Source organism: Amia ocellicauda, chromosome 23 (genome assembly GCF_036373705.1).
Source record: "Amia ocellicauda isolate fAmiCal2 chromosome 23, fAmiCal2.hap1, whole genome shotgun sequence".
NCBI classification, from domain to species: domain Eukaryota; kingdom Metazoa; phylum Chordata; class Actinopteri; order Amiiformes; family Amiidae; genus Amia; species Amia ocellicauda.
Window position 1 is genome coordinate 10950839 of NC_089872.1, and position 24370 is coordinate 10975208.

At 39.4% G+C, this 24370-nt stretch overlaps 1 protein-coding gene across 1 annotated transcript; it reads left to right on the forward strand.

Moving 5' to 3' along the window:
- The first annotated feature begins 3340 nt into the window (after window positions 1-3340).
- Window positions 3341-23556, forward strand: LOC136718960 (uncharacterized). Its single transcript, XM_066696773.1, has 15 exons — window positions 3341-4213; window positions 4399-4474; window positions 8529-8620; window positions 9037-9166; window positions 10455-10498; window positions 11319-11427; window positions 12995-13153; window positions 13651-13768; window positions 14529-14590; window positions 15222-15362; window positions 15613-15701; window positions 16807-16989; window positions 17130-17326; window positions 18791-18920; window positions 21301-23556. The coding sequence occupies exons 1-15, from the start codon at window positions 3341-3343 to the stop codon at window positions 21472-21474; spliced, it is 2577 nt and encodes an 858-aa protein (XP_066552870.1). The 3' UTR covers window positions 21475-23556.
- The last annotated feature ends 814 nt before the right edge of the window (window positions 23557-24370 follow it).

Here is a 24370-nt window from a genome sequence, read left to right on the forward strand (position 1 = left end):
TGGAGAGTTGACTTTGCTTCTTTCCCGGTCTGTCACTGTAAAAGATCTTAATGGTACCTATTTCTCATGCAGCATAATTTCATTCTATATCCTTTCCTCAATATGTGAATCCAGCTGGCCTGGGTGAATTAAAAAGCGAAAGGAGCTGAGATCATGCAGTGCAGAGAATGATTAACTGCCAAAACTGACGCACGCAAATATAGACATTTCATCTGAAAAGTGGTAGCTGTGTTGTAACTTGTTTGTAAAGCTTTTGTAAAGTTTATTCCCATCATTGGTGGTGATGCATTGCTTTGAGTCTTTAAGCTGACAGCATTAGACCTCTGATGAATCTTATATATGGCACTTAATACACTGAGAGGAAATCACAATCCCATTTTCTGTCGGTCTGAAAATCCATGCAACTTCTTCAAAGATCATTTGACTTTTCTCATCACAGACCGATATTTTGAAGAGAAAAGTCAAATTGCTCTTTTGCAATCTGGTTGCTCTCTTCTTTTCCCCCTCTCTTGTCAATCTCATCACCCCAAGTGAAAGTAGTCCAGGCGAATCGACCCGGTAAACAATGCACGGGACCGATTCACCGTTTCCTTTACAAACTGAGGAATCCGGGCTTTGTTTGGTTGGGGGTTTTAGTGTCGCGATGCCGTTGAAAACAAATCCCTCCTCCACAAGTTGCTCTCACGAGGGTGTTACATGACTTCGATGAATGGAAATAGATTATGTTCTTGTAGCCGGCCAATACAATTGCGGCCCTTCCGTTGTCAGGAATATCAACAGTTTCTGCTTTCCACTAATACGGTCATTTAAAACCCTGTATCGCTTGTGTCTGACTGTGGATAAAAACATTAGATTTCCTCCTTGGCTCGAAGCAGGCGCAGAGTATGCCCATACATTTGACCTACATCTCATTGCATAAGGCGAGATACGTATCTGTATAACAGGTTTAGCCAAACAACAGTCATCCACAAACAGTGAAATGAAATTACCCACAGGACTCTGGGCTTGTCTAATTTGCATGGAAATATTATCAGTGTCTGCTCAGGGGCTCTTGTCAGTGTTATAGATTGCACTCAGAACAGCAGCCTTGTGATTTTGTTGTGTTTTTATGTGTTTATTATTATGATTATTAAGAATAACCCTGCAGTAGAATCATATGTACATGTGTTAAACTGTATTTCATAGAAGGCTTGCAGAGTGACAGAGCTGTCTGTAATTGTCATATCAGCTTAGCCAGATATGATATGACACAGAAGGCTGCGATCGCTACCTTGAACGCCTGCCACATTAATCAAAAGTTACCAAGTGTTGGAAAATGACAGATTTTTGCTCACATTCCATTTAAATTGGGCATCCAGACTACAAAAAAAACATACAGTCGAGATGGATGAGAAGGTCTTACTTAAAAGATTCCATCACATGTTTGTTTCTCCCTTTTTTTTTCTTGCATACTGCGCATTTTACAAGTTTGCAAATTTCTTTCCCCATGTAGACGAAACAAAAGCTGTCTTTTAGCTCAGGGGCTAGCGGCTCTGTCTCGGAGTTGCTGGGAGAAATTAAATGAAGGCTCTGTCTCGGCAGCCAATGTCACAGTCATCCTGTTTCCATTCCTCCCGAAGAATGCAGAGTCTGAATGCATAAAAGGACAAGAGGCACACACTGATACTAGGGGAAACAATCAGCTCAAACCTTCCCCCGAGTTTAAAAAAAATATTATTTAAAAACAAACTGGAACACTAGGATTTGTTTTCAGATTAGTTGGGATAGGAGAAACAAAAAAGCAAATCAATTGTTGCACTGAAATAACAATGATTTAATACTGTACAATCTGGAGCAGGTTTTCAATATTGCATATTGTGCTCGTTTGGCCTATTCTGGCATGCACAGATGTTTCACTTATGGCGTGTTGTATGTAAAGTTTATTCCGATTATCGAAGCTCTTCATTGTTTGATAATGTCTCTAATTGTAAATTGTTTACTTAGTGGTTTGTTGTTATTCAAATCCTTATGGAGACACATCCCAATACAGCCAAATCCCCCTCGTTTCTTCATCTAGAAACTGTGCTGATAAGCTAAAAGTATTTCTGCGTCCCTGTGTTCCTTGCTATTGTCTGGTGTACAAATAGCAAAATTGTATCCATTTATTTATTTGTTGTGTGTACTTTTAATCTTGGAAACAATGCTTGGAATGAAGCAGAAGTCAGAAATTGGACATCCGTGCCAGGAGTATAATTCTTGATTATGTCCCTCAGGAAATTCTAAAGCCTTTAACAGTTTTCTATGTTTTACATTTTCTAAATGTTTTGTTTACATTGCTCTGTGTGTTTACCCTTCTGGTTAATTCTTGTGTTTTGTACTACAAATGCTTTATCCATGTATTCAAGAAAGACTGGTTGTAACAAAAAGTTAATTTAGTGTCCTTTAATTAACACGATGGCCTGTCTTTTAAATCTTCTTTCAAGGTATGTGAAGGACAAACATATTTACAGACCGCTTGTTTACAGTCAAACAAGAGAAGACAAGTCTGGGAGAACTTTAACATGTATGTGTTTTGTTATGATGTGAAAACTACATGAGGCGGAGAGATTACTCATTACCAGCAGAAAGGCAATTTGTAGGGAACGTTTGCCTCAAGTCCCAATTTATTAATTTTTGGCAAAAGAAAGGGCAACTGAACTGGGAATAAACAAATGAGTCAGCGCTCATTCATTTTTACTCCGTAAAATCCCAGTCCTATTCCAAGAAAACACTGAAATGACAGGGAGGGAACCTGCAACTGTGAGAAAAGAGAGTGCTGGCAACAAAATACATGGTCATCCTAAAACATGTATTATTATACTTTTACTTGCATAAATACAAACATATAAATCCTTAAAAAGTGACTAATTAATACACACTCTCATCGTGAGCATTACTAATACAGCACAATGGAATCAGTAAATATATATATATAAGTATGTTTATATTTATGTATGTAGGTTTGATCAACACAGTGGAAATAGTGTCAAAACAAAGGCTGTTTTACATATGAAAGCCTGTAATTAGAAGCAGCATCTATTTCAAGTATTCATCCAATTCAAAGCTCAGGGTTTAGTCCTTTTTTCCACCCTACTGCTAAGCAACAGGTAATACTGATGAGCTGTACACATAAGGTGCATAGGTTTACCCATTTCAAAAGGCCTCAGAGGCACTTGGGTTCCGCATATGGATATGTCCCTGCCGTGGAGCACAGGGATTATTGGAAGCTGCTGAAGAAATCACCCGTTGTTTTGGGTCAATGCGATTCTTCACTGAAATCAGCTGCAAGTTCCTGTTCAGAGAGTGATTGCAGTCATTTGCCATGTCGAGAAGTAAGGCGGATGGCGCCAAAGAAGTTGGCACGGCGTGCTGTGCGTGGCGTTCACGGGGAGAGGATGGCTGTGGCTCAAGTGTCACCCGCAGGTTCTTCTGCTGCATTTGCCCTGAGACGATGGACGATTCCCCTCCCTACCAAGTCAAGAAGCACCTGCGTTACTTCAGATCGCCTGCACGGGATGAAGCAGAAGAGGTGGAGGAAGAGGCCCAGAGAAGACTGAGGCTGGAGACCACTTCGATGAGGTCGGTACAGGAACTTGGGACAGATAACCCCAGCTTCACTGTGACTGAGGACACGTTGTTGGAGGAGAGCCGGTCTGTGGGGAGATCGGTGAGTTCGGTGTCCACCAGGCACAAGAGGAAGCTCACCCCCTTATCGTCCCTTCCCCTCCAGACGTGCACGTTAAGGGTCTTCAAGACCAGCCTGGGCTGCGATGAAGACTCCGACGTCTCGTTTGTTAACGACAGCAGGAGTCTCCTCACCCCTCCGGTGATTAACCTCATCCCGCCCACTCCTTCTGAGGTAATTGTCGATGACCAGTTCTTCGATAACAATTCAGAAGAGGAGAGCGTCGCCCGCTCCTCCGGGGGCGAGTGCGTGGACAGCGCGGGAAGCCACGCCACGGGGGACCCTGACAGCTTCCTGGCACGGATGGACAATACAGAGGCCTCGGACACTCCCCAAGAAGGAGAGCAGCAGTCTGAGGGCCCAGCTGTGAACTGTGTGCCAGCGGGGAGTCCCAAGTTTATCTTTGGAGAGGATGTGGACAAAACCAGAGAGGGGGTTGAGGAGAAACTTAGCTCTGTGCCAGAGTCTGACAAATCAAGCAAACTTAGCCTTCTGCGTAGTACCTATCAAGTGCCACCTCTCCCTGAGTATCCAAGAAAGAGTATGTATAATCTCCATTGAATTGAGTACAGCTTCAAACTTCAGAGCTAGTTGGTGTCAGGATACCTCCATTTTGGCTTTTCATGACAATTACATTTCTTTATTCTTTATGGTCTGTAGCACAAGCTTGACCTATGTTTTTTTTTTTGTAACAGTTTGTTCTTGCTTCATTTATTTCAGGGAGCTTCAATGCAGGAATAAATTTGCTGCAGTTTACAGAACAGAACCTGGGTAAGTTTGACATGGAAAACACATTAGGTTTTGGGTTAAAACATTATTTTGTGAAACTTTCCGTACATGATATAATAATGTTAAGTAAGTTTTTAAAATTAAGACATTTCCCGTTCTCATCCTGTTGGTTCAGGGGAAAACTGGCCTGTTCCTAGCGTGATAAATAACCAGATTATGTAGGTGGTTAAAAGCTTCTGTGGTGAATCTTTTTGCTTCTCTTAATATATCCAATATAACCACTAATATATATTCATGCAATTGCATATTTGTGCTCAAAGATGACAATGCCTAGTTTTTCCTGAGGTTATTTTATGCTCATCTGCAGGCAAAGTGAATAAATTAATAAGTATACGTTTGGTTTTCAAAGTATCATGGTTAGCCCTCAGGAAACTTGTGCATTTTTATGAATTCTTTCAATACAGTACAAATTACAAGGATGGTAGCTGTTACCACTGACATACTGTTCAAAACAGAGAGGAACTTAATGCCACCACATTTATTTCAGACGTCTTATCCTGGGAATAAAATTACCCGAGCAGCCCAACAAAACATGAAAGTTAAAGGCGACAAATGTCTATGGTTTTGTGGGACAAAGAAAAAAAATATATATATCCCAGCTCTCTCACCTGCAAAACTTCATTCTGGTTTCAACCACTGGTATCAGCCACCATTAGCATTTTAATTACAAATACTTGGCAAATTTCAAAGCCCTTTGATCTCCCCGGAGCTGTCAATCAGGGTCCTTTCAAAAGCCTGGACTCCCCTTCCCTCGCTTGATGTTGACTATTGTGTGCGGAGTGAATATATGTGCCCCGCTGTTCTCATAGATAGGCTGGGAGGCTGACAAACGGGACGGTGGTGTCAGGTACCATAGCTCTAGGCTTTGAGGCAGACAGCCAGTTTCCTAAGAGCACCTTCGTTTGTTCAAAGTCAAATTTATTTCATACAAAAGCAGATAAAGAATAAAAAAGTTTTGTTGTAGTAAATAAAGTAAGCTTTACACATTTCAAAAATAAACTAAGACGAAGAAGAGGGGGACTAATCGGGGCCTTCTCCGTGACCCGATGGGACCCGGTACTCGACTGCATTTCATGTAATTGCTTGTCTGTATAATCGACCTGCGTAATGGCATTTGACTCCTTTTATGCCCATTGTGCCTCAATTCCCCCAGTGCCACAGATTTCACCACTCCCAGGAATCAAATTCAGGGCCCGAGTGCACCGTCTGTGCAGCCTCTATTCATCCCGGGATTGAAAAGCGGGCTTTAGAAACAAGATAGAATCTCAGAGTTGGCCTGACTTTTTCTTTCATGTGAAGAAGTACATTTTTTTTTTAAAAGAACAAGAAAACGAACTTGTAATGGACCGAATAAATTTGATTGCGTAGGAGCCACTGCAAAACAAACCCCCTTGCTTTCGTTTTCTCCTCTTATACTTCTTTCTCCTCTCTCTCCCCCTTTTCCTCCTTTCTTTCTCTTGAAAATGTGTGTCTGTATCCCAAGTTTCATAAAGTTGCAGTTCGGCTCCGCATTGTGAGCCTTCTGCAGCCCTGCGAGACCCCAGAGGTTTCTGTGAGTGAAAGTTCCCACTGTGAAAGGGACATTCTCATTATATAATTAAGGTACAATGAAGATAATTTGAAACAAGGGCATTAAACAGGCCTATTGATCCACAAGAGTGCCTGCTTTCATTTATTTTTTCTGCCCTGCTACCATAGAGACAGAACACATCGTATTGTGCTGTAGACATGTCTTAGACACTACCCATTCTGCCTGACGTTTGATGACCAGCTGACAATGTGAACCATACATGGCCTTCCCAGGAAACTGACTTTAAATGTCTTTCCATTCCAACAGCGACACAAAAGGTCAATGGATATGATGTCCTCGTGATTTAATAATCCAGTGAACCAGTCTGTTAATAATTGATATTGATCATCAAATGCAAACCTGCTTGTGACCGCTGATGATTTATGTTTGTTCAGTAAGACACACAAACAGATAGTTTAGACCCATCACGTATCAGTGCCAAGTCAACCCCTCCCTGGCAGGACTGTCAATAGGGATTAGCCAGCCTTATTCTCCATTACGCTTGTTTTCGGCTAAATGGAAATTGAAGCTGTCATGGACTTCCCAGGGATTTGCATCATACTCTGTCTTGTGTGTTTTTGCTGTCTCTTGTCTGTGGTCTGCAAGCCTCTGCCGCCTGGGTTTCATTGCTCCGACTTCTTGCTTGGTTCAGGGACAATTGTAACTGTTTGTTATGTGTCATGATTGCACAGGCTTTTTTTAAGCCAATAAGATCCAACTTACAGCAAAGACAGCTAAATTAAATGGAGTAATTAAAAAAAAAGGGCAGAAAGCAAATTAAATAAAGTTGATATGGATGTCAAAAGCAGAGATAAAGTTATCAGTTGAGTTATGAAGGTGTAATAGCTCAGGTTAAAGTCATCCCGTATAAATCAATTAAAAATTATATTTGAATGCCGTACCGGGTTTACAAATGGTGCCACAAGGAAACAGGAAATTGAAACTATGCAATGCCAGATTGAAGTATATTGCATTAAACAGATAGAATTACACACAGAAAGAAAATCACTGTTTACTACTCTTTTAATGAAAGGCATGTCCACAGATAACATGGACAACTTAATCTTGCTGTATGAGGAGCGTACTATGACACCAGCTATGTCAAATACAGTGCAAGCAACTCCAAAGATTTGCTTTTGTATAACTAAACTTACATTTTTAAACCAAGAAAATATAGATTTGTCAAGACGTTCAAACTGTGAATAGGGTTTCTGAGAAACCGGGCAGCTTATTCCTCTGTGTGTTTGGCATAAGGGCATTGTTGTCTGAGACATACAGTACGCTGGCACTATAGTGGCAGCTATTCTTTATGCAAGGGGCATGCAAGACCCAGACAGAATTCCACAGCTGACACAGTTAAACCAATTATACTTCTTATCTGGTTCTGTCTAATATAAATTGCTGGTGATGTCAAATGGTGCTTTTAGCAATCAGTCCAAAAATGTGAACCATGTGTTTTCGTAAATTATACTCAACACTGTTTTGCGAAGCAGTTGAAAGGACTTTTGTTTTTGTGCTGGTTTCCACAGAAGACTATTGGTGGAAAAAATGTGCTTCAGCGAGATGCTTTGTGTGTCTGTGTGTGTTTGGGGGAGTGGGGGTAGATTTTTCATTTCAGTGTCTTTTCTTGAAACCTGAGTTGAAGTTTTTGTGAAATTTTGCAAGATTTTTTTCTTAATGAGCATTTGAGTAAAACTGATGGATCCATCCTAATAATTGTAAATTGTTTTGATTTGGCTGATGTTTATAAGATTTGACATACAGTATGTGATTGGTCCAAGTTTTGATGTGATCCAGGCTTAAGTCAAATACATTGATAAGCAACAGTGTGTTTCCAGAATGTGAGAACTTGTTTCACACACCAGACATTTAAAAGTATAAATAGAAATCAAGTTAAAGATTCTAAGAAAAATGTCTGGCCTGTGAAAGTAGTCTTTTTTTGGTGTTTGTTAGTTTTAAACATACTTCACATACTGCACATTGTAAGTCCGACTCATGTTGTTTGGTGTGGGAATGTTTTGTTTCGATCTCTGTGGGGAAAAAAAGATTATTTAAAAAAAAAGATCTACAGTGAGATTAAACTATTCTTCATTCAAGTGACTGTCTAAGATACAGTACATTTCATATACCCCCTACTAGGCATCCACAGATGCATGGCTTAGTGACTGAAAGAATTTATCTGAAACCAAAGAACCTTTAGATATTTAAAGCCTATTTCATATCACAATATTGAAAATCGTTTTTAAAAGCATGCTGTTCCATTTTCAGATTGTATTAGATATCAGAATTTGTTTGATTTCATTGTTTTCTTTTTTTCTAACCCAAGACACGGATCACTAGGAGTCTGCAGGGTGTCTTTTAACATCTTCTCTTCAAACCTACCCAAGACCTTCTCCCACTACAAGTCCATTGGGTCTAGGAGATGATTGGTTTATTTTTCTAATTCTGTTTTTCTCTCTCCTGCAGATGACTTGAAAAGCAAAGACCCCGAGTTACTGAAGGCCGAGCTCAGACTGCTGCCGCTCAGCGCAAAGATGGATCCTTTGCTTTGCGTTCGGGTAGGACAAAATAACAAGCATTTGCACTTGACTCCAATGTAAAGAGGTTTCTGTGTGAGTGTCTGCCTACGTCTGATCATGTGACCGGTCTCACTTTGGGCCTCTTTTGTGAAAATAGAAGGTCTCAGTGATTTCACATAGCATCGTCATGGGAAACCTCTCTCTCACAACAAACACTGTGTTGCAGAGCATTGTGAATTGTAATGTGTTGTAATATATTCTGTAAGATGACGTAAATAATGGAGGAATTGTGTGGAAAGAGGCTTGATGTTTAATGACTCGTACTCCAGCTTCCTGGGCCCTTCTTATAGTATGCACATGGACTTTATTCATAAACAAAATAACAAACTATATGGTACTTCCCATCTAATAATTGTCATTTTTAAACTGAATGCTTGGCTTCCTGTCTCCGTTAGAAACCAGCTGCTAGGACCTGCAGTTTGGGAGATGTGGTGTCCAGGAGTCGGACCTTTGAAACTCTTCCGAAGGGAGGAGAGTATGGGTCAGAGGAAGAGGGATCTCCACGCCAACGCCGCATTACTGTGGGTAAGAGATCTAAACAGAACGTGACACATCCTCCCGGGCAGGGCTTTCCAACCACACAGACCACAAAAAGCTTTACTGGGACCTCAGTACAAGCACAACACACCATCCTTTCCCTCCAGTTAAGTTCAACATGCTGGTCAAGCATTTTCTGGAACTTGTGTAAGAATAGGTGGGAAGGTGAAAAGGCATAGCTTCAAACCTTGACATGTCTGGGAGGTTTAAAGACTCTCAGACTAAAGCAGTAGAACCATTTTCAGTGATTGGTCTCAGGCAGCTGTTACAGGCATATATGAATCAGGAAGCCCTTTGGGAAAGAATGCGATTTATATCTGTTTAAAGGTGGTCAGTCCAAGCTGGGGCAGAAGATTGAAAGGTACTGCTGGAAATGTGCCCCTCTCTCTCTCTCTGTCTGTCAATTCTCTCTGCTGGTCCTTTTTCTCTGATTGTCCACAGAGACTGCTATACTAGCTGTCCTGATTGCATCTGAGTGGCAGCAGCTGACAAGAAAAAAAAACACAAAAACAAAACCAGTCATTCTGTTCTCTGGGTGTTACACAGACTCCACTTGGCGTTTGGCTCTCCGAGGCCGATTTGTAGCCAGGCGCTCCTGTGCTAGTGCTACTCCAGCCAGGATCTCCCATACAGGCGAAATGTGTTTTTAATTTACGACACCCTGTTTGTTTATGACCTCTCTGTCTGTCCATGTCTCTCCGGCACTCCTGCGCTTACTGAGGCTGTGCGAGAGGCACGGTGGGTCTGTGCAGCTGCTTCCTGCTTGGCGGTGGCCAGCGTAGAGGCCTGGCTTCGAAAATAAAGTTTAATTTTTTATTTTCGCCCAGTAGAGAAAGAAAAAAGAAGCAATTACTCTTTCCTGCCATTACCTAGGAAAGAATCGTGACAGCAGGTCACTCGTCATTCGGGCCATTATTAATATTATACCGTCTTCTTACTTTTTACCTCCTGTTTTTATAATAAGGATTCCTCTCCGGGAGAGTAATGTTGTTCTTTTCTGTTTTGTCAGCGATCCAGTTTTCAAAGGAGCTGCATTAACATTAATCATATTTATATTGGTGTAATTTCAACTGCATTATACCCTTATGTTTAGCTGTAAGCGAGAGGTATAATTTATCACCACACACATTGGTTATATTGCCCATTAAATACACACTCACAGACACACACACATTTCACGGTGACAGTGTTGATTAATGGGAACAGTTGTTAAATTGAATATAAACAGTTTAAAAAAGTTTACTAAACTGGACTCTTTTTTGTTTGTTTGTTTTAGCATCGTACATCCCACAAAAAAAGGACCCGAATTTAGCTGGAAAGGTAAAGACATATTGACAACCACTGAGTGTTGCTCTACATGTTGTACTTGTAGAAACTGATATCTGTTAATATTAAACATACTTTTCAAGAATGAAATCATGAAATAGGTTGTATGTAATGTTGTTAAAGAGCAATCTTCCTGTATAGACCTTTTTCTGGCAGCAGGTGTTTGTTTTTGAGACTTGTACAGAATTTAAATGGAAGATTATATCTAGTTAACAATATAACAGCAGTGTTTAATTCGGGATTCAAGTAAAGGGTAACAAATACACATATCTAATTCATACTGCACGTACTTGCACAACTTGCCTTCAGTAAATTAAAATAATGGCAATGCTTCACTGAAACGAGAGAATACATCATTATTTCTGAGATACATTTTTGATATAGACTCTTTTATACATACCGTTGGAAAACAATCAAAGAGTTAGCAGTTGGTAAGGTACCAAACCATGCAGCTGTATTTAGTTACCCAAGCACCAAATGCCAAGTCTTAGGTGGCAGCCTAGGTGCCGTGTAAGCTGCAGGAGCTAAGAAAATATATCATAAACTTTTCTTGTGAAATGAAATAAAAAAATAGGGTTTTTCAAAACGTTAATTGATCTGCAAGGTGTTTTCGTTGTGAATAAATCCTGTATTAAATGCAGGCTTTAATACTTAAGGTGCCAGGTAATTATGATACTGACGACGATTGTAATTATATTATTGCTATTATTATTATTACAACAATAATACTAGTGCTTATAACTGCATGTGGAAGTTGTTAATAACCGTGTTTGTTTTCATTGCCTACATGCTGCTTAAATATGTGTTTGTGAAGCTCGATTCAGCTAGGGATAAAGCCAAGCTGCTGGAGGAGCTCGACTCGGAGGAGATATGCCAGTGGTTCACACAGATCGGGCTGCAGAAATGTGTCCCCCTTATCAAAGGTAGCCTGGCAAGGACATCCCCAAACTACCTGCTATCTTATATAAATCACCATGTTTTGAAACTACAGGCCAAGCCAAGCCATGATATGTGTGTTTTATTTTGTTTTTCCCCACTTGTTTTCATGAATCAACTGTTCCTATCAGCAGGAATTCTCAGTAGTGGTCATCTGTTTGTAAGTGTGTTTGTTAGAAACCAGTTGCAGTCTGCTAGTCTTCTGTGAGTGAGGAGGGGAACACATACTGCAATAGAAATAGTTTCTCATGATTTATTGAATTGAATGACCGCCCTGCCTCCGTCTTGGCCTTTTAATAGATAGGAATACAGAGACACAGCTCCCTTGGCATAGTTTCTGGTGCGGTGAGAGGAACTCATCTCTAAGGTTTGGCCATTCCAGTGGATCCCAGAGGTGCTCGGTGGAATTGAGTAAGCCATGAATCATTTTGACCATAAATCACAACGTTACACTCCCTTTTTTTCATTGCAACCTCAAAATCTCAATATGTACTGGCAGTCAGTGTGCCCTCTTCATAAGACATGGCATCTGCTTCAATCCATTGTAGGTGACTGAAGGCTGTAAGCTGGCTATTGTGCGTATGCAGTCTTATTATACCATATAAGTGCAAGCTTGCTGAAGACTTGTTCTCTTTTTTTTGTTCCATTTAAATTACTTCTTCAAATATACATTGGCTGCCTTTATCAACTAAAGCCCAGAAGAGTTACGTGCCAAGAAATGCACAAAGCGTGACTGGAAATACATGCACTCCATTCGTATCATTCTTCGGTCCCCTGAAGGAATCATCTAATATTTTTCACATTTGTAGACAAAGGGAATCTGTCTATTTGTTCAATTTGTTTATGAATGCACATGTACATGGGGGGGCAGGGCTAAAGGGAAATAATGGCAGCTGCATATATACAAATACACCTATTGAAACTATATTATTGGGCAGTTCGACGTGCTTTAATAAATCGATGTCTTAAGGAATGGAAATACAAGGGGCCAAAATCATAATCCCTTGATTGCCCTGATTAGTGGGTAAACACTTTAAGCATCTTGCAACCTATTAGAAAGATCTTCAATATGTGAGTTCAGATGCATGCAAAAGTTGTTTTTTAAGCAGCTTGTTGAACGTGAATGAGATTTGGCAGGACACGTGCTTTAGAAATAGATACATTACATTTAAATTGTCTGTGCATTAAGCGTGTTTTAGTCAGTATGAGACCAAACGGTCTGTCCTGTGTTCGGCCTCTCATCTCTGTGTTCAAAATTGGCGTCTTCTTATTGCCTTCATATTTTCCAGCTGTTGTAACTTAAAACCAACTGAGTAGATTTCTCCCATAACTGACTTTGTGGGAATACAGTTAAAATGTCAAGTCCTCCTTCTGACTTATTTTTTTTTGTAGACGTTTTTTTGCAGACAGTAAAGAAAACTTTGTGTCACAGAGATTTCAATTATTTGTTGCATGTTATGCCTGGATTGCAATCTGCCGGTAAAACATATTGAATTCAGACATTTCTGCTGGGTTGGCAGTGTTGACAAGCACATGCTTTCACCTTCTGTGCAGGATCCAATTTACTGGGGTCCCATATTGCCTCCATCGACCTGGACACCCTCGACCTTCTGCATGTGTCAAGCCTGGAGGACAGGGAGTGTTTACTCTCAGCCATCTACTGTGAGCTTCATCCCCAGGACGCCACTACAGAGAGCTTGGATACACTGCTGGGTAGATGAAAAAAAGACACGCTTTTGTTATCTTTAACAAGGTTCTGAATTCCACACTCTTGTTTCTCTAAAGTAGCGCAATTAAGAGCTTCATTTGCCCTAAAGAAGGCAGCCAACGCAGAATTAATGAACACTTACAGGGTTTTTGAATACACCCTATTGTATGCCAAGAATTCCCCTGATGTCATTCCACTCTGCTCCTCTTACCCAAGTGTGGTGTGGCGATCGCATTGTATGTTTCTCTTATCAATGTTACAAAGCTGGTGCAGTTTTTACTCACGTAGCAAGACACAGCACAGATCGAATGACAGCTTAAGTGATTGGTATTATTTTTTCCCACGTTACTGTATCAGTGATAAGGCGAGGGTAATTGTTTCTCTGCTTTTTCTTCCGTAATGTCGCTAAAATGTCCAATCTCCCAAACAATGAAATGTAAACAATTGTAAATTATGTTTTGGCTGGCCCTATATGTAAATTGGGATTATTTATTCCTTCCAGGGACCATAGGCCCACACAATGTTGAGAAATTCACAGCAGCCTTAGTTAACCTTGGGAAGGCAGGGTCTCCGCAGCTCTTGGACGACCGGAACAACATTCCTCGGCAGTTCCAGTTTAGGTAAGATAGCAAATCTGAGCATTATTTGGTTTATTTCAATCGTGACCTATAGTATAGAGCAACTTGTGGCATTATCTCAGCAGATTTGAGCTTTTCCTCAAGAGGAACAAGGGAAGGGATATCAAGTTCTTACACGTACACATGAATGCATGAAAATATATGCAACCTCACCTGTGATTGAACTCTTGTAAATGGACATTACTAGTTGTCGGTCAAGTTTCATGGGAAAATAACTTCTGTGTAGTGGAGTGAGTAAATGAATAATGAACCAGTCAAAAAGTGTCTGGATTACTAACGTTGTTCTGTTCAACAATAACACACAACCATCTTTTCCACTCTCATTTACTGCTATGGAGATAACTGATTTCACAATAACTGACAACAAGAGCATAGAGACAAAAACATGGATGATGCTGCAAAATACCTGCTGTAGAACCAGAGCAGGAACCATTTTGGGTAATTTTGGAAGGTGCTTTAATTATTATTAATTATTTAACAATTGATTTTCTTAAATCTGGAGAAGACATAAACAAAATTATGAAGAGAAATTTGATGACGCATTTAAAAAATAAATAAATAATAAAAACACAATCAAAAGCTAAGGCTGAAGAAATCAATAACTGCTTCAAGGGCCGAAGAAAATAATTGCATTGAATTCAGAGTTTCTTCTACAGAGATTTATAATATAATTCCATCCCTTGGAAAATATATTTAAGGTTGGAGGTTTAGTTTTTGAACTTTTATTTTGTTTTTATCACAGAGACAGGGGACAACATGATATTATACAGAACAACTCTCATCTCATAGAGCTAACAATAAAAGGTAATGTAGACTCTTATTTTTCATAAGTTGTCCCTTTTTGACCTCATCTCATGCCCAGAAAGAATGACCACAGACTTTCACAAACTTTTCTGTAGCAGTCATTAGCCACAATGAAAGTCAAAATCATATTAGCCACAAGACTTTAATCTGTGGTGATTCATTGTGTATTCGTATGACAGGGTTGATCTTGTGGGGGTCAGAAGGTTACTGGAGGTTCAATCCTGAATAGTAACTTTCCTACTGACACAAGCACTCAGGCCTTCTAAGTCTTTTGGCAAACAAATTGACCTAACAAAAATAAACTTGGATTTTAAACTAAATGGGAAAATACAGATACGAAAAGCTATTAACAAGAAAGCTGAGGCACCAAGATAGTCAGTGATTTTTTGGTCTTACCTCAGCCAAGAACATATTCCAAAATTGATATTGTTGAAACTCAACCTTTCAACACAATTTTGAATGTATTCTTTGAAAAAGGATGTTGGAAATGTGTGTTTTTTTTAATACAAATTCTTCAGACGACAAACAATAAAAAGTACATAAATTCTTTTAATGCAAAAGCTGAGGGATTCATACTTATGCAGATCATTATACAGAAATTAAAGTATTATCTGCTAATGATTTGTTTCAGCTGTTCAGCAGAAGGTTCATCTCAGAGTCCCCAAGGAAATGATGGTGGGAAAACTCATTGAGTCTTGCCTGAAGATGCTGGGGGTGACAGAAAATAAAGACTTGTTCTTACTGAATGTCAAATCAGGGAACAGCCAGGAAGGTAAATATGAACTGAAAATGTAATAATTAGTTTGTGTGTGTGTGTGTGTGTTCTTTTGAGGTGGTTTTAAAACAAACACAAAATGATAGCATATGAAATGCCTAATCACTCGTTTAATATCTGCACAGTTTAATATTATTTATATTTGTTGGTATTACACATAAATTATATATATGACTACTTGAATTAACTTTTACGTTTTTTCCTAAAACAAACATTGAAAACAATTTGTCTTATTTTTATTCTAAAGGGTGTTTAAATGGATTTCCTTTGGACAAGCAGGTTGGGGACTTAATCTCTCCGGAGAACAGGCATTTGGAACTGCACTTGTATAAAAAGGTACATTTAAAATATACATATCTGTAATCTATGTATTTCTGGCTGACCTGTTTGTTAATAGATTGATTGATCTCTGCAAGTTTTCAGAATCCAGTACTAGAACAGCCGACCCACAGTAGGGTGCTGTGTCAGGCGAGAGATGAGAATGGGGGGATGGAGATTTTGAGGCCATAAACCCTCGCCAGAGATTAAGTCAGTCAGTGAGTGTAGGTTAGAGTGCCCTCTACAGGAAAAAAGAAACAGAGAAAGAGAGGTGGTGTACTAAGCAAACACTAAATACTCACCGCAGAAATGGGTCTGATCATTCTGTGAAAGGGCAACATTGCCTGGGGTTTGAAACCAAGCATGGCTGACTCTCTGTGCCCCAGAAAGCTCACAAAGCCACGTGAAACGTCGCGATTGAAAAACGTTCCGCAAAATATGCCGACTGGATTTATGATTTATTGCAACCATAATGCGTACAGCATGTTGACAAAAATGCTGGAGGTAAACAAAAACAAATAATCTTAGTCTCAGATTCTGTGGTTTCAGACTGGTTTACAGTTTATTTAACTTTGGGATTAGTTGAAGGCAAGTTGTTTGAAGATCTGAGCAACAATGTCGCTTGACCATCAAAGACCACCATCCGCGAAATAAATAAGAGATGCATTCAAAATAAACGTAGATTCTTTCAGTACCTCCGATTATCCAAATTAGATGAATTAGAGAGGGGGAACTGTATCTTCACATGCAATCTCTCCTTTTAACATTCTTCCACGTGTTTTCAAGAGGAGGTATTTAAAACTTACTCAATGATCTTACTTTCATGTTAACAAGCGTGTTTTTGCATATAAAATTAGGCTCTTTTGGTGGCTTTCCAATGCATACTTTTCTATGTTGAGTTATTTCTTAATACTCAGCATTTTTTTTTTCTGTACAATTGTGTTTTGTTTTCCATTTTGTCCATGCATTATTGTATCGATCAATTCCTCTCATAAATGTCAGAAAGATTGAGTGATACTCAGTAAGGGTCTGACCCCAGCAAAACCACCCCCATAGAATCAAGGACAGAGACAGGAGTCAGTTATAAGCACATGTGTCTTAAAGTCTCTGTGTCCTTATATAGGATAATCCAATGATGAGACCTGGCAGCTCAGAGGAGGTCAATACTGCATTCAACAGCACAGAACCGGCTGCCTCTCCCAACACATTCTCTGGCCAAGAACAGAAACCGGATCGATGGAGCAAAGAGGACAAGATCAGGCATTTAAAGCAGCAGGTGGACTCCCTGCAGAATGTGGTCAATCAGGTACATTGGTCCATTTAGTCTGAAGAGATGGATCCACACACAACTCTGTTCTATAAATGTTCTTTTTAATAAACACGTGAGATATGATTTTGTCTCTTTGGTCTCAATCTAATTTGTCTGATGACTTGTGCTTTCCGTAGGTTCAAGACCTTCACCAAAGTCTAGTTTGTTTTTGTTCAGAACTAAAACACAAGGACCCTGAGCCTCCTTTAGAAGCCATGTGCCCCAGGGATGCTGAGAAGGAGCTTCTTCAGACCGAGCGAACACTAAAAGCAAAGGAGATGCTAGTCCAGTCTTTGCACCATAGGCTCTCCAGTTTAGGGATGCACAGACACAGGTGGTTATGGTTTGCTGGTTCCCAAAGCAAGGAAAAAAAAACAAAAGAGGAAAAAGAAAGTTTATGTTGCATCACTTTAACAATAATGTTATACTTGGGCCTTTGAGTGGCTCATCTGTCAAAAGCATCTGTTCAGAGTCGATGGTACAGTCCAGTGGATTCAAATTGGACAATAAAGAATATATACTTTATCCTCTTGAACAATTATGAGCTGGTAATACACTGCGTTTTTACATTTTACATTTATAACCTGAAAAGCCTCCAAAATCCCTCACAGCTCATTATGCTAATTGCAGTATTATTTTGCCTCTGATTGAAGAGCATCTGCAAACTGTGCAGGGGAGTGTTTCTTGCTATCACAATATCATTAATAAAAAAAAAATGGCTGTCCTTTTGGAAAATGAAAAGGATGGGCCGCATTATTAGGTTTGCAGCAAAGCGAACAAATGTTGGTGAATGTATGAGGTTTGATTTTTTTGAGAATTATTAAGCCTCTTTTCCATGCATGAGAGATTAATTGGCAAATTAGTCTCTTTATGGGGACATGTTTTAGTTCCCCTGCTATTATAAACCACAATCACAAGTTTTATACAGATGCAAGTCCCTGTAAATGCAATGATGATGATTATACTAATTACACTGAACTTCTGAAACCTAAACCAAATCTAATTCCATATTCACATCAATTATTTCTTGCCACCCATACAATGGTGATCTGAAACGTCTGAGTAAGCTAAGCAGTAGCCATATCTAGGGTCACGTAATCCCAAGGACAGGCTGCCTCTCCAGAGACTGGGAGGCAAAGCCAGGAACTGTGGGTATCAGAATTGTGAACCTGTCTTATCAACGGCAAACATGCATACAAGTAGTTTGCACGTTTTTGAAAAACTATATCCTGATGGTATCTCTGTATGAGAAACACGATCTCCCTGTGAGATATCATAGAGCTTGAGCAGAAAGGAAATCCTTCACATGTATTCAGATTGCCTTATTCAATCACAGTTTCCTCATTGCTTATCACTCTGATTAAGTGGCTATCAGGTTATTAATGACATAAAATAATATTCTGATATTCTGATGTAAATATCTATGTAAATATTTATCAATAAATTAGATCAAGTACAGTACCTACCTTAAAGTGTATAGTGTGGGTGTTTTTCCTTTAAATGCCCATTTAGTTTCAGTTTTCATATCTGGATAGTTTTATGCCGGTAGTGGTGAATGAATGCTCCTGTTATTTTGGGGAGATTACAGTGATGTCAGATATGTTTATTTGTCAGTGAAGGATTTAAATATCAATACAATACAATACAAATACAAGTCAGTCCAAACTTTTGGATTTGTTTATTTTATTGTTCTGGGACCATACAGATCTTGGTTAAAAGAACAGTCTTAAAAAAAAAGACTCTTTCTTAGATTGCTTTAGATTAGATCGTGCTTTATCAATGTGACCTTTCTTTGCAGTGCCGCTGAGGAGCACCTTCTTGATAAGATGAGACTCGATTGCCAGATCTTTAAGGAAGAGATCAACATCATTCTTCTGAATCGACAGATGGTGCGTTTGAAGTCAGCACATCGGAGGTGCAAAGAAGAGGTATATTTTTACTGCACCTAATCGATAGGCGTTGGTGGTTCCTGTTCAGGCCTGAGACACAGCTATTTAGTGATGTCTCCTTTGGCATAAAGGTGTTAATGAAATTAAATTACCTGGTTCCAAAAAGATGTAGGAAAATTCCTAATTGCCTTGCCTTTCCCATGACATCACTGATGAAGTGTAGAGTGTTTGTCAAAACAAATCTAAAAAAACCTAACAAATAAACCATAAATATAATACTATCTTCACAGATATGTGAATGTGAATTATTTCCCACCCACTGAATTTCAATGCATCGCTTTCATTCTATCTAACAGGACTAATGAGGTGTTATCAAAGGACACAGGCAGCTAAGCTCGAAATCCATGCGTCTGTCTGGAGCTGCAGGGCTCGTTCTCGGTGCTCAAATGGTGGGAAAAGTCGGCCGTTAACGTTTATCATATGACCTAATCAAGGTTAACATACAGGTCAGACAGTAGAAAACCCTGAGAGGTAAAGTAGGTCAGTCTCACTAGTCCAGACATCCATTTTCAGTCTAATAAGGAACAGACTGTTTATTTTCTTTTGCTTGCGCTACCAGTTTTTGATTACGGACAAAAAGGAAATATTTAATGATGATCTAAATCTCTTGGATCTATCGGAAATTGGGATCACCAATAATATTGTCCACGAGAGAGAAAATAAATAAACGGTGGAAAGAAATTAAAACTGGCTTTTGGCTGAGCGGCAGGCTGCCTCAGAGGAAACTGGAAGAGCAGTTTTTTCCACATTTATGTTGTTCATTTTTAAAGTTTAATGTAGTCTGTAACTTTATAGAATAATTATTTATGTGCATTAAGGTTTTTTTTGTATTGTATATGGCTTCTATTTTTTATTTAGTTTTTATTGTATTTTATGGGGGGTGATGTTACATTTTTCTCATAATTTTGGTATATTGAGTGTACTTGCCTCCTTTGTTTTGTTGCTCAGAGGCAGTTTTGACTGACAAAATTCGAGTGGTTGGATTCCAGTGTGTTTCTGTTTTGAGTGTCAATGTATGTCAAACACAGTTCTACCCTAAAGGCAGAGTTGTCTTGAAGGCCACCTTGCTCCTGAGATACAAAAAAAATGTGTGATTCACATGCATGAAATCAACTCACTGCAGTTTGCCAAAATAATACAATATAAATTATGTATAGAACATTTTTAAAATTCGAAAATCAACTCATTTTTTTTATTAAGGTCTTGAGGGTATGACACTTTTAATCAGATAAAAGAAAAACATAATGTTTTAATCCATATAAACTAGAAAATCAAACCACTCTTTGCATATCTTTCCATCTGCAATAAGTTAATATTCAGCAAGATTAATTTTGACCCAGAATGAAACAAATTTTATTTGACATTTGTACTTTTTTAACAACACCATGGACTACCAAACATAATCTGTACCTGAGAACTCATTAAATTCAAGATTATGATGGAAACCAATTCTCACTGAGATTAGAGCACTACAGCTACCAACCCTTGAGTGGTTTACTTCAATAAATAACTGATCTATTAACTTAAGATATGTTTTGAAAAGCGGCATGCTCTTAATCGGAAAGAATTCAAGCAAAGGATAATATGCTTTACTGGTGTTTTCAAGAGGGTTTTTTTTTCATGGAGATCTGAAGCTGGCCCTTTCGCTTTTATGTTCCAATGCAGCCTTAGCAGTGACCTGTGCAGAGCAGCAGTGATCGCTCGGAGGCATTCACACAGCTTGTGAGAAAAAACACTGGAATTCTGGGCCAAAGTAGCTGGATGATTTTAAATACCCCAGCTTAAGTGGTGTTCTCTGGGAAACTCGAGGACTTATCTCTCCTCCTGCCATGTGTGCACCCTTGCCGCTTGTGTCTCCAAATTATTCAGTATCAAGAGCTTTCGAGTCCGGATCTAGGTGGGGATATATACATAACTCGCCCCGACAGTTTTTTAATTGGAGAAAACGCAGGGTTGGTGCACACCAGTTCGTTTCTTGTTCAAATGTGTCCATATGAGGAGAAGTCAAGGGCTCGTTTCATAGGAGTGCTCAAGACTCTCACAGCCACGCTTTAAGGACATTGTTGTTCACATTTCAAAAGCATCGCTGTGAATAGCACTTCAAAAACATTTCTCATGAGACACAAATCTTCCAAATCTCGCGCAGACCTTCTCCTTTCTGAACAGCTCGTATTCAGTGTCAGCCGAGGAGAATACTTGAACATGAATATGTCGCCGAAGAAACACTGATGAATTGACAGTAAGCTAAAATGATAACCACTGGGGATAAGTTGGCAGCAGTTAGACGTAGATATGATTGGGCCCTTGATGAATCTCTCCTGAATTACAGTTTGTCTTGTGTTCCCGTGCTCTGGTGAAGGGTGAAGAGGACAGGAAGTGTTCGGCGCTGGGCCGGTGGCGACCAACACAATCCCCAGCAGAACAAGAGGCAGCAAACCCCCGGGGACAGAGCTTCACAGTACAGTGTAAAGAAGGCAGTGGGTTTGTGGCTGTAGGTGCTGTAAATTCACAGCTCCACATCAATGACAGATAATACAGTAAAAAGACCAGCAGCTGCAGTTTACTACACAGTCTTTGACAGGACAAGAAACAAAAATTGCTTCCCAGTTGTAAACATGCCCTGTAACATTATTTTGTGTACAAGTCACTTTGACAAAGGATAATGATCAAATACACTCCGAAAATAGTCAATCCTTCTTTCTATAGCAACAATGGCAGAGGACAACAAAACAGGAAATCCCTATAATGTAGAGCATGCTTCCAAAAGAAAGGTATATGAATAGCTAAGACAAGAACAATATGCCATACAGCAGTTTGGGTAGCAAGGACGTCGGTATTATGTAAGTGTTTATGTAAGACTGTCTGTGTTTGTCTGCATGCGTTACGTCATTAAACTTTTCACATTTTGAACTTTAGAATTTTATTTGACACGAGATGAGAACTCAAGAATCAAAATTCAGGAGATAAAGACATCAAAAAATATTATGTTTGGTCACAGTGCCTGTCTTACGGCCAGTGACGATGATCTCATGTAGTAAGTTTCAATTTTAATTTAAGCAAAAGCTAGAAAGTATAGATATGATTTAATAAACTACAAAAAAGAGAAAGATGTGTAATGTTTCTGACCTGTTTTCCTTTGTAACCTGTTTACATGCTCTTATAAAAGTGAATTAATCAACCTTAGCTGAAATCTTTTTTATTAAGACAACAAAACCATAGACAAGGAAATTGAACAGATTTAAAGCATTCATGTAACGGCAGTAAACCCACTGTCAGTGCAACAATACTATTTCTCTTTAAATGACACGAATAGAAGAATGTTTTTGCTCTTTCCAGAAATCTAAAGGTTTCAGTCCAGAATCGTCTGGGAGTGTTAAATAGTTGAATTCCTTTTCCGAGCTTCGTTCTTGCACTTGCCACAGACAACGGTTCGATAAATCATTTGTGGACTTCTGAAACGATTCATGTTTCTCAGGGGGCTGTTGGCAGCAGTAAAATTGCCTTGTAGCTAGCGTGGCCTTAATAATGTTAAACTGTTACTTAGTGATTCAATTACCGCAGTTCTCAGGCCTGGCATGTCCATCTGTTTCCATTCGGGACTGGCGGAGGTGAAGGGGTTGAACGCGGTGGATTACAAGGAGGAAGAGCCGCAGCCATTACTCAGTTGTCAGAGCTCCCGGATTGTTGTTCTGCGCCGGCCTGACCCAGGCCTCTCCATACCTTGACACTCCCAGGACTTGTGGTCGACCTTCCGGTGCCCAGCGAGACCAGGCCCAGGGGGGATTACAAAGCCACTAAAAACCCTCCGAGCTGGCCGAGGTGAGGGTCACAGCCCCCTGATACACTGCAGACGAGATGCACGGAGGAAAGTGGAATTTGAATAATTTTCTCCTGTTGTAAAAAAAAAAAAAGGAAAGAAAAAGGAGCAGGGTTCTTTCTCTACTGCTCTTGATCCCGGCCAGCAGAGATCAAAGAGATTGAAGAAATATCTCCCCACACACTTCAGATAGGAAAGAAATGTACTTTGTTCTCTAAAGAGTACAAAAAAAGCGTTGGGATTTCTTCCTGGTTGGTCCTGCTTTCTTTCTCGCTCTCAGGACAATCACCTTTTGTGTGTGTGTGTGTGTGTGTGTGTGTGTGTGTTTGTGTTATGAGTGACCCCACAACCAGCAAACCTCTATAAGTAACGCTGGCTGTAATTTATGCGGGAATGTATCTAATAATACACTTAGAAAAGATGTTCTATGTGTCGTGCACTTTCCTCAACAAGCATTCCTCCTCCACTATAAACCTTTTGAGGATTTGACATTCCCAGGGTCACATGATTTCTCTCTCCAGCTTTTTGTCCCCCCCACTTATGCTGGTTTCCAATCTTCTCTTAGAATCGTTGCTTATTTATCGCACTGTTTTTTATGCTACTGTATTCCTGAATCACCCTTGAGAGAGGTCAACAATACATTTTGATCACATGCTATAAATGGTTAATCGTGAGATGATTTGAGTGTTTTTCCACTCCAAAATTAGACATTTCAGTGCATGTTACACTGACCCCTCCCCCCAGTTCCCCTGTTATTATTAAATAAATTACCTGTGGAAAAAATTTCCTTTTCAGTTACTTTTGTTTTGTCTGTTTTATTTTGCTGAGGTGCTCTTTCTTTTTAAGCGCAATGACCTTTTATGACATTTCCAAACGTGCGTGGGCCTGTGCAATTCAGACTTTATACAATGAAGGAGTAAGTGCCAGTTTTATAGGGTGCATAATAGGAGACAAAAACACACAAATATCAGAGGAAATATTCTTGTTTATGCAGAATTCTATTCACATATAAATGTATTCTGAATATCCCCCAACCAATTCATCAAACACTTTCCAAAAAGGTATTATCTGGGAGATATGGTGTTTCAGACATTTATGAAATAGCTTAAGAATATTTTTCAGCGGTGAATAATGGTGTGTTAATGTTTTTAAGTTGTTTTTTCATTCATAGCAGAGGAGTCAAGCCACAAACCATGTTTTGTGTCCAAATGAAAGCAATCAGCTCCCATTGAGAAGATCAGTGAAGTATTCCTGGCTGGCACACAGACTGAATAAACTGCTAAGAGTGTTTGTCAGTCGCCGGCGCCTGTGTGCCATGTTATGGTGATGAAGGAACATTTAAATCCTGTCCTTGAAGAAGGATCCTCCAGCGGAAAAATTGATCCCTATCTTAAAGGGCAGTTTAATGGAAACCAAGCAGTAATTTAATATAGGAATAATAAAAAAAAAGTCCCTGCATTGAAGAACGTAATTTCAGCCAAAGTTACAGTATGTTTTTCCATATTCTTAGTGGGATGGAATCAAATTAAAAACAACACACACACAAAGACACAAGAGGAACCGGTTTGAATTTTAAAAAATAAAGCTCTCGTGAGTAGTGGCATGTTGGTAT